This window comes from Xyrauchen texanus, chromosome 17, assembly GCF_025860055.1.
Source record: "Xyrauchen texanus isolate HMW12.3.18 chromosome 17, RBS_HiC_50CHRs, whole genome shotgun sequence".
Taxonomy (NCBI): domain Eukaryota; kingdom Metazoa; phylum Chordata; class Actinopteri; order Cypriniformes; family Catostomidae; genus Xyrauchen; species Xyrauchen texanus.
In genome coordinates this window covers 21,143,097-21,157,980 of record NC_068292.1, presented here as the reverse complement: position 1 = coordinate 21,157,980, position 14,884 = coordinate 21,143,097, and the positions used below count along the sequence as shown (strand labels likewise).

At 37.4% G+C, this 14,884-nt stretch overlaps 1 protein-coding gene across 1 annotated transcript; it reads left to right on the top strand.

The window, feature by feature from the left end:
* Positions 1-2,718: 2,718 nt before the first annotated feature.
* Positions 2,719-14,079, top strand: LOC127657542 (triosephosphate isomerase B). Its single transcript, XM_052146386.1, has 7 exons — positions 2,719-2,958; positions 4,176-4,299; positions 5,354-5,438; positions 8,391-8,523; positions 8,609-8,694; positions 8,796-8,883; positions 13,463-14,079. The coding sequence occupies exons 1-7, from the start codon at positions 2,847-2,849 to the stop codon at positions 13,579-13,581; spliced, it is 747 nt and encodes a 248-aa protein (XP_052002346.1). The 5' UTR covers positions 2,719-2,846; the 3' UTR covers positions 13,582-14,079.
* Positions 14,080-14,884: the final 805 nt, after the last annotated feature.

The window sequence follows — 14,884 nt, the reverse complement described above, 5'->3', positions numbered from 1 at the left end:
AGATTTATCAGACAGCCCTACACATAAACCTGCTATCTTTGACGTTATTCCGATTTGAAAAGGCATTGCTTTAAATGAGATGACGAAAATCATACATTCATAAGCCTATTAACGCATAAGACTACGAGAAACCGAACATTACAAAAATATCGAACCTAAATTAACTTTACCCCGCAGTGGGAGTTTATGTGTGGACTTGATCATCATGGAAATTACGCAAAAGGAAGTTCACGAATGCTCATCTTTCAAAAGCTGGACCAGTGAAATTAAAATCAGCATTTACACAGAGCCTTCACATTTGTCCGATACAAAAAGGCACACAAAACTGCAGCTGCGTATACGACATTAGGTAGCCTAAAGGCTTCCCATATTCCCATTAAAAAACAAGGGAAAAACATAAAATATATTTCAATTCTCTTTGACGATTTCTCATTTAAAGAACGCACGAAACACTGATGTCAATTTAATATGCTTATTTAAAGCAATCAAACTACAACTGCCTTAGACTAAAACACAAGGTGCCCCGACTAGGCCTATATCCACCGTGAAGCGGTACATGACTTGTAAAATAAGTGAATAAAATAAAGATAACTGTGAGAAGATTATTTGCATACAGCGCGAGAGATTACTCTGATTAAACATTTTAATAAAAGTGTGTGTGTGTGTGTGTGTGTGTGTGTGTGTGTGTGTGTGTGTGTGTGTGTGTGTGTGTGTGTGTGTGTGTGTGTGGAGAATAAATAACATTAACTGAGACAAATTCATCTGAACAATTAAACAGCAGATAACTTTTATTCTGTCTCACAGCATTGACGTGCAGGTTGACCTATCAGAAGAAAGGGGCGGTTCAGGTCATAAGTGCGAATAAAATATTCAAGCCATATATTAGTGAAATCAAATAATCAAAACGCAGTGTCCCGTAGCTATTTTTCCAATTTCCTATTTTTAACTTGAGCATTAAATTAAAATTACGAAAAATAAGTCATTTGTTTTTAATATTGGTTTTGTCAACGATTTAAGAAATATCAAGTCGTTTTTTGTATTTCCGATTTTGAATTCCTAATTGAATATGAAATGAACGAATGATACACGGATTCTCTCCCCACTTCTCACACGATTTAACCACAGTCCCGACCGTCACTCTCAGCTTTAGCAAGCTTACTATTCAGTTTATACCAAAGCACCCAATTAACGCCCAAAATGGGACTGAGGTGGTCTATACTGCATAGGTCCATTTAGCTCAATGGGAAGATTATTTATCCTTGAGATTGTATTACATTGTACAATAATGTAACGAGTGAGATGCGCGCACAAAGTCAGTAGTAAAGAGAAGTGCTGACTGATTCTGGTTGATTTTGAAATCAAGCGTTGTTTGATAGAATTGATAAAGCAGTGTTGCACTGCTGCCCTCTAGTTTTTAATGTGTTCATGGCATCCCCAAACCCAGCTCTTAAAACCAAAATGGAATTTCACAATATAGCAATCACGGTCTGAGGCGGATTAAAGCATGGGCGACATGGGCAGCATCCTGCAGAGGAGGTTCACCAGCCATCTCATATCCAACCACCCACAACCCATTACTGATTTCACGGTCCTCAATAAGAGTTGCATGTACTGTTGTCAAACGCAGTTGTTTAAGTTAATTAATTGTCTGGTGCAATGCACGTGCACATTATTTCAGTCTGCTGTTCTCATACAAAAAAAGAAAAAAATGATTGATTGAAAGGACTACCTGATAAATTCTCCAGAATTATGGTTTACCTCTTATAATAATATAATACATGGCCATTTAAGATTATGGTAACAGACCAGAATTACTTTAAAAGTATTTAGCAAAACTCCTTATGCAAATAATAAATATCACAGTGGCCCACAGTAAATAATTGATAGTTACTTATACAATTACACTTTTGGAAGAGCAGGACTTTAACAGTAATGTGTCCTTCATACACTTCAATTCACCAGCATTAAACAAAGTTTCTTAGTGCTTTCGAAAACCATTCAGATTATGGTGACTTCATTATATCGTAACTAATAACAGACATAGAAATGTTATATTGACATCTGAATACCATTTGAAAGTACATTTAATATTTCAAATAAAGATTTGCGTTAACTTAAAATTATATTTTTCAGCAGCTTTTATAAAATATATCAAACAGCTATAGAAATCGCATACGTGAAAGGCATTGTGGGTATGAAAATCTAAACCCACCCCTAATTTCCGGAATACGGGACGGCAGGAGAAAAGATAATTAGGCTATATTCACGAAGAACCCAATTATGGATTGGACGTTTCAGTAATGTGCGTCAAGAAAGCACTACATGATTGGCAAGAGAAACTTTGGCTCCACCCTCAACCTAACATACCATGCAGAGCAATCTCTATATGGCTCTGATACCATGTAGCGCTTTACTCATGAATATTAATTACTCTTCCTCTGCCTTCGTACGTTTCGGAAATCCGCCTACCTGCTTCCTCTTAAAATTGAGTTTAAAAAATATTTAGAAATAAACATTATGAAACGTCTCGCTGCGATTAAACGCAACAGTCCTTATGAATATGATTCTCAACTGTTCAAGCAGATTGTAGAACAGCAAATAGATAGCAGTGAATTATGACAAATACAATTTTCTTTAAGTAAAAAAATAAATAAAAAATCTACAGTGATCAAAGTCAATTTATTTTCGCAGGCGTTTCGCGTGGAGCCAATGACCGATATAGGGGGAGGAGTTTCCAAGCCATCTTTATAGAAGCGCTAACGTGCTGCATCTGTCTCTTGATCTGGAGAAAGTTCGTCTGTGTCTTAAATACATTGATTTCGAGTAAAAGATATACCTCTGAAATAATGTCTGGCAGGAAGTTTTTCGTTGGTGGAAATTGGAAATTGAACGGTGACAAAAAAAGCATCGAAGAGCTCGCCAATACATTGAATAACGCCAAACTCAACCCAGAAACCGGTGCGTATTTCATCCCGTTTCCAATGCAATTTCCTCTTCACTTGGTACAATCACATGCCGCTGCAAATCCAGGCCATTTGGAGTTGTGCAACCCACTGCGCTGACCCTGAGATGACATTAGCTTTCACGCAGGACAATTGACAGCTGCATCGCTGTAGGGACGATAATACCGCTCTCGTTTGGCACCTGTTTTCAAAATGGTTTTGGAGAAATTACTGGATTTAAACGTCATGTTTTGTGAATTAATGAAATCAAGATGCTCCTCGTGTGCTGTGATTGAAGGGTTAAAGCTTCAAATGGGCGTGTGATGTCCAGCATACTAGCCACCGTGTGTGTTCAAATTCAATGCCTGTCAAATGACAGGATGAAAAAATGTTCGGTTTATCCTCCGCGCGGGAGAACAAATATATGGAATTCGCCTTAGTATTACGTAACAATCATACGTTAATATGTAACATTGTAGAAGAACGAGTGGTGTTACAGTAACGCATTGATTGAAGTAACGTTCCGCGCTTCGTTTCCGCTGACGAAAACCTGCATCACTGTCTTAAGTTTTCACAAAGATTCAAATGATAGATCGACATTGTCTGCTAGATTTCACAAGCGGAAATGTGGACTTTGAATTGTAAAGTCCAATAGTCATTTGCTGTCATTCATAGTTCATTCATGGGCTGAAACCCGAAAAGATTCTTTCAAGATCAGGCAAATGTCTTGGGTCAGATCTCGCACTATCGTTTGTCTTTTTCATCATGTAATCTCTGTAGTATGCAGTCATACGAAAAATCCTTTCTCTTGCAAACTTTGACCTTTTCTCAAGAGGGACTAGACGCCAAAGATTAGTGACATTTACGCCAGTGTGGCAGCAGTGTTTAATTTAGTCTGACCCAAAATTCATTTACAGTATAAATGCCACCTCCAACGGCTGATATGGCTGAGACTTTAAAAAGTAAAATGAAAGAAAAAATAAAATAAATATAAATTAATTAATCCACACTGCCCACAACCTCCAGCCATTACAGAATATATTGGAAGTAGAAAATGTAGCTTTCTAAGTGGTGATATAAATAAATCTGCTGTTTGTATGTTCATCTTAGTCACATTTAGGCAATATAAAATTGCCGTGCCTTGCTTGTCTTTTTTTTTCTCCCTGTAGAAACACTACAATAATTCAAAGTTTGTTTGATTTTACGGTTTAAACACTATTGTTTGTTTTGCAGAGGTTTTGTGCGGTGCCCCATCCATCTACCTCGACTTTGCCAGGTCTAAGCTCGATGCTAAGATTGATGTGGCTGCACAGAACTGCTACAAGGTTGCAAAAGGTGCCTTCACTGGAGAGATCAGGTACACGACTGGCACGTCAGCCAAAACAATGACATAACATGGTGCATGGCGGCTAAGTGGGTAGCACTGTTGCCTCACAGCAAGGAGGTCCTGGGTTTGAGACCCAGCTGAATTGGGCCTTTCTGTGTGGAGTTTGCATATTCTCCCTATGTTCATGTGAGTTTGCTCTGGTTTTAAGATAATTGGAGACCCTAAATTAGCTGTAGGTGTGAGTGTGAATGTGTACGTCTGTGTGTTGCCCTGACTGGCCACCTGTCCAGGGTGTTTCCCTGTCTTCGGCCTGAGACAGCATGGATAGGCTCCAGCACTACCCGCGACCCAAGGCTCCAGCACTACCCAGGGCAAGATGGATAGATTGTTAAATGTATCAAAACATTCCTGAAGAGAATCGCAGCCTTTGGAGGAAGTGCAAAATGTCCAAAATAAAACTGTTTAAGCAAAATAAATCCAAGGTAATTTAAAAAACAGTCTATAAACTAGAATTGTTGTGTTCTAAAAGCAGCACCCACTCCCCTTCTTAAAAATGGAGTCCAGGGTCCTTGGCACTCAAACAGTGCTAACAAACAACCTTGTTTCACATGTGCTCCAAACACAATCCATCATCTTGTCTTCTCTTCTCTAGTGGTGGCTGGTTTAAATACACTGTTTTTCCTCACTTTTACCAATTGGAACATACCATTTTGTTAAACAGAAAATGAACCCTCATCCTCACATACTTAAACCAAATTACATTGAACCAATATGAGAAGTAGAGATAAATGAGAGTTAAAACAACCCCAATAAATACTGAAAAATAATAAATAGGAAAAGAATAAATAATTCCTTGGATGCATTATAGTCCTGTGATGGAAACCAACTCACAGGCTCTCCTTCACAAACATTTGGATAATGAAATGACTGGTGATTGCAATGACCATCACCGGGAATCAAAAATGTATAGCACTATGTAGAATTTATATAATTGTTAAATTTTTTTTCTTCTTGTTCTATAATTTTTTTTTTTTGTCTATCTTTTCTTAATTTCACTATCCACTAATCTGTGTCTTTCTTTCAGCCCTGCGATGATTAAGGACTGTGGAGTAAAATGGGTGATCCTGGGACACTCTGAGAGACGTCATGTGTTTGGAGAGAGTGATGAGGTAACTCGCTTCGCATTACTTGTGTGTTTGAGAATATCAAATTGTCTTTGGATAATAATTTAGCAGCTGATGCGGAGCAGTGAATACAGTACTCCATGTGCTTCTGATAGTTAATGTGCAAAATCTTTTGACATATGTTATTGGTTGGCATTGGATTAAATTAATTTGATGGAAATTCTGAAAATGCACCAATCATTTTGAGGGCATTTTATGACACGGAACTGTATTTTTATGGCCTCTAGTGCCTAGATTAATTAATGGCACCATGCTCAACAATCCAAGTGGTTATTGTAAAAAATAGCTGCTTTAACTTTCTAGGTAATACAAAAATGATTGTCAGATATTCAGACATTACCTCTGGTGTTACTAAAAGAGCTATTCAAATTCTTCCTGCTAATGCATTTCAAATGAACTTTCTGGCATTTGGCCATCCCTTCTGTTTATATTGTAGTTAATTGTATCTGTTTAATCACCATATTCATTTAAATGACAAAATTACCAAAATTATGTTGTTCTTTAATGTCTAGGACTAGGACTAGTTCACCCAAAAATGCAAATTCTCTCATCATTACTCATCCTTACGCCACCCCAGATGTGTATGGCTTTCTTTCATCTGCTGAACACAAATGAAGATTTTTTTTTCTCAGCTCTTTTGGTCCATACGTTGCAAATGATGCCAAAATCTTGAAGCTTAAAAATCACATAGAACTAATCCATAAGACTCCAATGGTTAAATGAATGTCTTCTGAAGCCATAGGACAGGTGTGGGAGAGAAACAGATTACTTTCACATTCTTCTTGTGTTTTTGGTGATTCACATTCTTCATGCAAACTGGACAGGGAGAAGAATTTCTAGCAAAAAAAATGACTTTAATATTGATCCGTTTCTCACCCACGCCTATCATATCACTTCTGAAGATATGTATTTAGCCTCTGGAGAGGTATGGATTACTTTTATGATGCCTTTATATGCTTTTTGGAATGTCAACATTTTGACACCCATTCAATTGCATAGTATGGACCTACAGAGCTGAGATATACTTCCAAACTATCCTTTTAATAATTGTTTTTAAAATGTATTGTTGGTATGCACATTTGAATACACCCTCTCATCAAATATGTTAGGTCTATGATCAAGAATTTTTAAGAAATGAAATGAAAAGAAATGAATAGAGGAGTGAAACAGTTATGTCGATAAATTCATCACAGATGTTATGTGTATATTCAGTTCCTATGAATATGATTATCACACAGCCATAACTATAACAAATGAACATGTTTTAGTTGTATAAAAGTGTCTAAAAGTCAGTGGCTGGATCACGAAAGATGGTGGATGTTAATTAGAGATGCACCGATTGCAATTTTCTTGGCCGATTCCGATTTTGTACAAGTGTGACCTGCCGATACCGATTTTTCTGATTTCGATTTTCTTTCTAAGAACTATTATTGACCGCATATACAAACAAAATGTACCTTTCTTCAATGCAAAATTTTATTTTCATAAATAATTATGCAATTTCCCCCAAACTGCACTAAGTTACAGGATCTTCTCTCACTTAAACAACTGGAAAGAGGTAGAAATAACAATTAACTGCAAATGAGTTGCTTTATATAACAGATGTCATTTTCCACTATTATAAATGGACCTTTTTCTCTTTATTACTCGTCTAACAAAACCATTCCAAAGATCTGAAAACCATACCTGTCAACACTTTTTCCTGGGAGTCTCCCGTTTTGTTATTTCTCCCAAAAAAAAAAAACGTAATTTGTATGGCCCAAACCACGTTATATGAATAATCACATCAATATATTATTCCAAGGTGTCCAGTTGCCAGATCTTGAATGAAACACATCCTACTCACACAATCGACACATCATACAAATTACAAATCATTTATGACCACAATCTGGCAGCCTACAACCCATTTGCGCTGTTGATATCTGCACAGGCAGTAGACGCGGGATGTTAAATCAAGCATCACTGGGAGAGGGGAGAAGAAGACTCCGCTGGTGGGCTGGTGAAAAAAACAAAATATACATGTAAATTTAACAACAGCTGGACGGAAGAATTTAATTTCATATCCCGAAGCCATATCGACAATGTCCACGCCTTTTGCAATGTGTGTCGCACTGATTTTAATATCGGACACGGTGGGAAGAATTACGTTACTCACAACGGAACAATTTCTATAGTATTTAGCCTGCCTCTGCCATCCAGCACCCCCCTTCCCCTCTCCCGGATTTGTGTACCCAGATGTTGACCGATAACAGGCTGCGTGTGTGACATGACACGAGATTAAACAACTCGGGCAACGCGATGTCGGAAAAGCATCACCTACTCTGTATCGAGGAAATGTATCAGATTTCTGAAGCCTCTGTCCTCAACTATGGAGAACGGCTGGTCATCCAGGGCCATGAATTCCATAATTTTCCTCGTAATTGCTTTGGTCTTTTCGCTGCTCATTCCAAGGAATGATAGGAGAGGCTGCTGACTTGTGGCTGGCTCTGAGCTCTGGCTAGCTTTCGCCGCTTTCCCTTTTTAGCTTCTTTTTTAAAATGGGCATTTTCAGCTGGGTGATGGTGTTATAAATGTCTAATTATGTTTGTTGTTCCGAAAGTTATTGTGGTGGTTCCCCCACGGTTTACTTTGGCCTTACAATTATTACTAATTGCGAACTTTATGACCTTCCACGCCAATGACATGTTTACATGCAGCTGTGACGTTATTGCCTGCGCCGCTGGCAACAAAACGGACCGGCTTGGGATCGGTAAGACGCGAGGCTGACCGGCCGGTCACCGATCCAGGCCGAGCATGCGGAAAATTGGCTAATTCCGGTCCCTGCCCGGTCGATTGGTGCATCTTTAATGTTAATTCACTGCCATTAACACGTCATTATTCATTTAATCATATGTACTCTCTGATCACCCGCCCTGGATTTGTTTTACCTAAAAGCTGATTGGCCAGAAGGTCGCTCATGCTCTTGAGAATGGTTTGAGTGTGATCGCCTGCATTGGTGAGAAGCTGGATGAGAGGGAGGCCGGGATCACTGAGAAAGTTGTTTTTGCCCAGACCAAGGTCATCGCAGGTATCTTTCATTAAGATGCAATGCATTATAAGAAGTTGGCTGTAAATTATTTTGATTGATGAAAAGTCTGCTTCCTCTCTTTCAGATAACGTGAAAGACTGGAGTAAAGTGGTCCTCGCTTACGAGCCTGTCTGGGCCATCGGCACTGGCAAAACAGCATCGCCCCAACAGGTGCATCTTTAAGCACATGAGGAGTCATTTGGATTTGATTGGAGAGAGAATTTGGAGGTTCGCTGATAATGTTCACTGTCTCTCTGCTGTTCTTCTTGTAGGCTCAGGAAGTGCATGACAAGCTCAGGCAGTGGTTGAAGGCCAATGTCTCAGAGGCTGTTGCAAACTCTGTGAGGATCATCTATGGAGGTGAGGGTTTCTCCTCGCCTCTTATTCAGTGTCAGTCCACTGAAGATAGAGCTTTATATAGTTGGACTGCGCTATAAATAATCCATACACATCTTGACCTGATACAAGTATCCTTTAACACTTACATGCAGGTTATTTCTTGAACTGTCTTAAAAAAGATACCACAGTTAATATGGATATAGATGGGTATTGAGATAGGAAATGTTCCAAAGAAATCTTTATACCCATAAGGAAGAGTATCCAGACAATCCACTGCGTTCAATAAAATACGTTTTAGGAAATAAGCAGTATTTAAGCATGAATCAATAAATCTTCAGCATTGTTATTAAATGTAGTCATTTTCTTTTTAACAATCATTAATGGTTTCCTTTTAAAGAAAACCTGTTGAACAAATATTAAAAGAGCAATTTTCTAATAATTTGTTCTGCAATGAACTTGTCCCATCATTTGCCGTGGATACAGCACTCATGGTGACTAAGTAAATATGCAAATTTGATCACACCCCCAAATTAGTACTTAGCTCATTAAATATTCATGTGCTTTGTGCTGTCACTAAAACTTTAACGTGCTGTTCATGTTCTCAGTCTGAGTGAAACCTGTAAAGTGTCGAACAGTGGCAACAAATGTGACAACTGCCACGATGAAGAGACAGTATTCCATGTTTTAGTGGCATATTTCCAAAAATATAAGATAAACAGAGCTGAATTACTTGTATTGAATGGACCTACAGAGCTGAGATATATTTCTAAAATTCTTCAGTCATGTTCTACTAAAAAGAGTTAAACACAACATATACAGTATGAGAGCGATTTAAATATCAAGAATTTTTTCATTTTTGGGTAAAAATTAAGTAATATCACACGAACAAGAGTGGCCAAGTATAGATGGGTGTGTGTGAGAAAGAGAGAGATCACCTGTTGCCACTACCAAGCAGAAATGCTGTCAGCTTTCTGAAGATCAGCATTCTCAGTAGAAAATGGCGTCCAAGCAGGGGTATTTCTCCCTATTTCGCCAGAATCGTTCGCTATAGATACAGCGATGTCCTCTGTCATTTTAAACAGTGTGTCTCCAATGTGGAAAGTCGATAAGTAGGCCTACCTTGTAATCAAACATTCTGTTGTATCTCTCAGCTGTGATGAGCTTTAATCCTGTAGTTGTTCAATTAAAACAATGTCCTACTTAAGTAATGTTGTAGTCCTATGAGCAATCACGGAGCGCTGTTCATTAGTTCATAAACAATGACAAACAGATTCACTTCGTCACCAACTGGTTTATAAAAGTTTGCTTTTACCTCCACCAGTTGGCTAACATATGTAATTTAATATATAAATTAAATATAAATAAAGACTCCTAATAGTTCTGCACTGTTCTTACACTTTATTTTAGAACTGCGCAAGCAACAAGCAAATTGATTCATACACAGAAATGCATCCAAGTACTCTTGGTATCTAACCATCAACGCTCTCATAGCATCACTCATCCAATCAGACCTGAGAAACCATTACTATCTGAGTAGCAGTGAGTAATGTCTCTTAATATGTGTTCTTTATGTCGTTTTAAGAACTTCCATTTTAAGAAAGTCTTTTAGTTAAATATCTATAGAAAACTCTTCTAATCTCTCTTGTTCCAGTGACCTTGTTCTCCATAATTTTCAATGGGCACTTCACTCATGGTGACAAAGGTGCAAGTTACCGTTAGTAACATTTGAACCAATTGAAGTTAGACCTGAGAAAGGTATTATGGGTATGCAAATTTGGGCACCCATCCAGTGCTGTCACCTCCTACAAAATGCACACTAAAGACCAAAGTATACTTCGGTCAGATGCGAACGCTGAGCAAATTTCGTCATCAGCAGAATGCTAGGGCATTGTACACGCGCAGCCAGTTTTTATCTAAACACACGTCTCTGAATGCTCAGTATGCACATGCGCCAGGTATTATTTGCACTAATTAGCTGTTGCACAAGGTGGCAACTCTCACCATTGAGCCGTTGCTTTCATGAAGAAACAGTAGATGTAATCGCTAATAAACATCAGGTGACCAAAGTGAAAACCACAATAATGTATGTGCCTATCAAAAACTGTTGAAAGAATATAACTTGAGCATGCAGGAAATGACATGTTCTTCTAAAGAGAGCAAGTCCAAAATCTCATAGCAATTGTAGCGTGCATGCACCCTACCACATTTGTGTATGCACAGACAAATAATGTATACTTCGAAAGGATGAGTGGTTGTCTACTCTTGGTTGCTCAGTGTCAAAACCAAAGTATACATTCACAGGTTGGTTTAACACTAAAGTTTTACAGCATAATCAGTAGATTTAATGTGGTATTTAATAATGATGATATTTTTAAAGAATGTTTGTTTTTGAAGTTGTTGTGCAATGACTTTATTTTTGAACTGGCACCTAGACAATAATACATGCAATTTTTTACATGAAATTGGAATTAAAGTTGCACCAACTTATGTGCTTCAGCCCACTGAAAATTATGAGAGAAGTTAATTTACCAACATTGATTGGAAATGTATACTTTTGATATTTGTTTAGAAGATTTTCTATAAAGGTAAGACCCTTTAGAAATATTGTGTGGGCTGAAATGTTGTAGATTTAGTTAAAGCTCAAAGAGAAATCATTGCTTTACTGAAGGTTGGTAATATATTAGGCTATAGTTATAATTATATAAATGTATTGTTTTTGTGGAAAATTTTTAAAGCTGATTTTCTTTACAGTGAATATACTGGACTACTACTGAGAGAGAAAATTAAGTGGCTGTGCAATAAAGTCTTGTCACTTGCAATAAGTATCTCACTCATGTTGGCTGAAGTGCACGTTGTATTGAAGTAACTAAAATACAATTGTAAATGCCATTTTGAGAATATAAATTTTGACGCCTTCCAATGCCGTCACTCTCTATCTTCTACCCATATGGTCTCTGGACTGGACAAGAATGTTTAAAGGGATAATTCACCCAAAAATACAAATTCTCATCTTTTGCTCACCCTCATGCTAACCCGGTTGTGTATGACTTTCTCTTCTGCAGAATACAACAAAGATTTTGATAGAATATCTCAGCACTTTGGGCTTTAGTGTGCATGAGGTGACAGCACTGGCGGGCGTGCCCAAATGTGCATACCAATAATGCCCTTCTGAGGTCTAACTTCAATTGGTGAAATGTTACTACTGTATATAACTCGCACCTCAGTCACCATGAATGAGGTACCCATTGAAAATGATGGACACAAGGTAACTGCATAAATATTCACGTTTAGTATTTGTGTAATAGCTTTCCTTAAAATGGACTCTCCTTAAACAGTAATAAAGAAAGGTATTGTTAAGTTTTAAACCAAAAAACAAATTTTCATACTAATATCATCCAATATACAGGACCTACTTCAGAAGAGCACAAATATTTTTAGAAGAATGTGTCAGGTAGTGATGGCCGTTCCGGCTTATTTCAGTGAGCCGGCTTGTTGGGCCCAGCTCACCAAAAAGATCTGTCTCTTTTGCTTCCCAAACAGCTCTTTAAAAAAAAATTATGTTTTGTATTTTTTCAAGTCAAATAGTTTTTACTATAATTGGTTTTGAAACAATTTAAATTAAATTATTAAATGAAATCATACTCTACCTTAACCACAATGTATTTAAAAATCCATTGCTTTGTTATGAAAAAGAATGCTATTAAACATTTGCATTTAAAGTATAACTTTTTATTGTATATAAACAAAGTGCATATAAATCTAACCATTCAAAATGAATGAATAAAATCGGAACAACATAATAGAATATTTCACCATATCAAAGAAAAATAAATAAAAATTAGCAAAAATGCAGCATCCCACAAATTGAATTAAATGTAAAAAAGGATGCTATTACGCATGTGCATTTAAAGTATAAAGTTTTATTGTATATAAACAAAGTGCATATAAATGTAACAATTCAAAACTAATACAATCTGAACAACAAGTTGGCTCCGCCCTCCCTTACACATCTTTGGTTCATTGGTTGACACTGCATGTCTGATTGACAAGAGCAACAGGTGATGCTGTTAGTCTAAGGAGACAGTCAGAACAAATGTGTGCGCTTGTGCATTTAGGCCTATATTATTATTATTATTTATTTTTTTAAATTCTATTCATTTAAATCTTTTGATTATTCATATCTTAATTTTTTTTATATTTTCATAAATAGATTTGGCTCTTCTAATATGCGTGCCGGCTCCCAACGTTCACCTACAAGACTCGTTCGCGAATGACCCATAACTAGTCTCAGTTCTGTAAGTCCACACAATGCAAGTGGATGGTGATCAGCACTTTCAAACAGACAATCGTAGTAAAAGTAATCCGTATGACTCCAGTGGTTAAATGAATGTCTTCTAAAGCAATATGATCACTTTGGGTGAAAAACAGATCAATATTTAAATCCTTTTCACTATAATTCTTTACTTCTGTTCGCTCTCCAATATTTGATGAAAAAGATTATTTGGTGAAAATGTAACCATTCTTATGGGAGAATACCATGACTTCTCTTCAACTAAAATAGATATATTGTTGATGTTTTCTATTTTGCACTCTTTCTCAGGGTCTGTCACTGGAGGAACATGCAAGGAGCTTGCCTCTCAGAAAGATGTGGATGGCTTCCTGGTGGGTGGTGCTTCCCTGAAACCAGAGTTTATTGACATTATTAATGCAAAAGCATAATTAGCTCAAGCCATCGTCTATCTAAGCACTAGGGCTTAGGTCTGGTCCCAAATCCTTTTCTTCTTTAGAAAGTGCCATTTTGTTGCTTTTGTTTCATTTTCATTGTCCTTTTTTTATTGTTATTATAAAGGGCCAGATTGACACGTAAAAAACACTTAAGGGATCTGTTCCTCTGAAATATTGTAACATGTGCTACATGTGTGTTACTAATCCCTCACACTCACGCACTGAACTACAGAACTGTAAAAAGAACCAGCTTAGGGCCTATGCCTTTACTTGAAAAATGTTTACCAACATGCATGTGTACACAGTGTCAAAAATAGTCAATCAACCTATGTCTTTTAAGTGGAAATGCTTACCATGAATGTGGTTGTCCTTTGAAAATTTTGTGAATTCGCTTGAGTGGCCTATGCCCTGAAAGAAATGCTCATTGTGTGTAATGGCTAATTACATTGTTTAAAAGATGAGGTAGAAATACTGTAATAAATGTTTCATGGGTGTAGATCTAATTTTGCTGTCTTGTCTCAAGTGATTTTCTGCAATGGACATTCTGTATAATTTACTTTGAATACACACATACCATTTATATATGCATCACTTGTTAGATACATTAGAATCTCAAGGAAAATTCTTTCACAAAAATATAGAAGTTGTTTCTTTAACATTTTTTCAAATGTCACATTTAACCAGCTTACTTGGCTTTTTGAAATGCCAAGTCCCTTACGTGCTCTAATTTCTCAACTGACCACTCGCCTTTTGGGGATTGACCACAGGTTCTCTATGGGATTAAGATTCAATGTAATGATCTCCGAGCCACTTCATTATCACTCTTCCCTTGTAACATGGTGCTCCATCATGCTGGAAAATGCACAAATCATCAACAAATTGCTCCTGGATCTTTGGGAGAAGTTGCTCTTGCAGGATGTTTTGATAACATTCTTTATTCGTGGCAGTGTTTTTGGGCAGAGTTGTGAGAGGGCCCACTCCCTTGGATGAAAAGAAATCCTACACATGGATGGTCTCAGGATGCTTCACTGTTGGCACGACAAAGGACTCATGGTAGCGTTCACCTTTACTTCTCCAGACTATTGATTTTCCAGATGATTTTCCAGATGTTCATCAGAGAAATTAACTTCGCACCAGTCTCCTACTGTCCAATCCTTGTACTTTCTGCAGAATTTCAGTCTGGCACTTGCTGGGACGTCCTGAAGCATTCTTCACTGCAGCTGAACCTCTCTCCTTGATCCAGTAAATGGTTCTTTCAGGTGCAATATTCTTTGCAGCATTTTCCTTGCATGTGAGG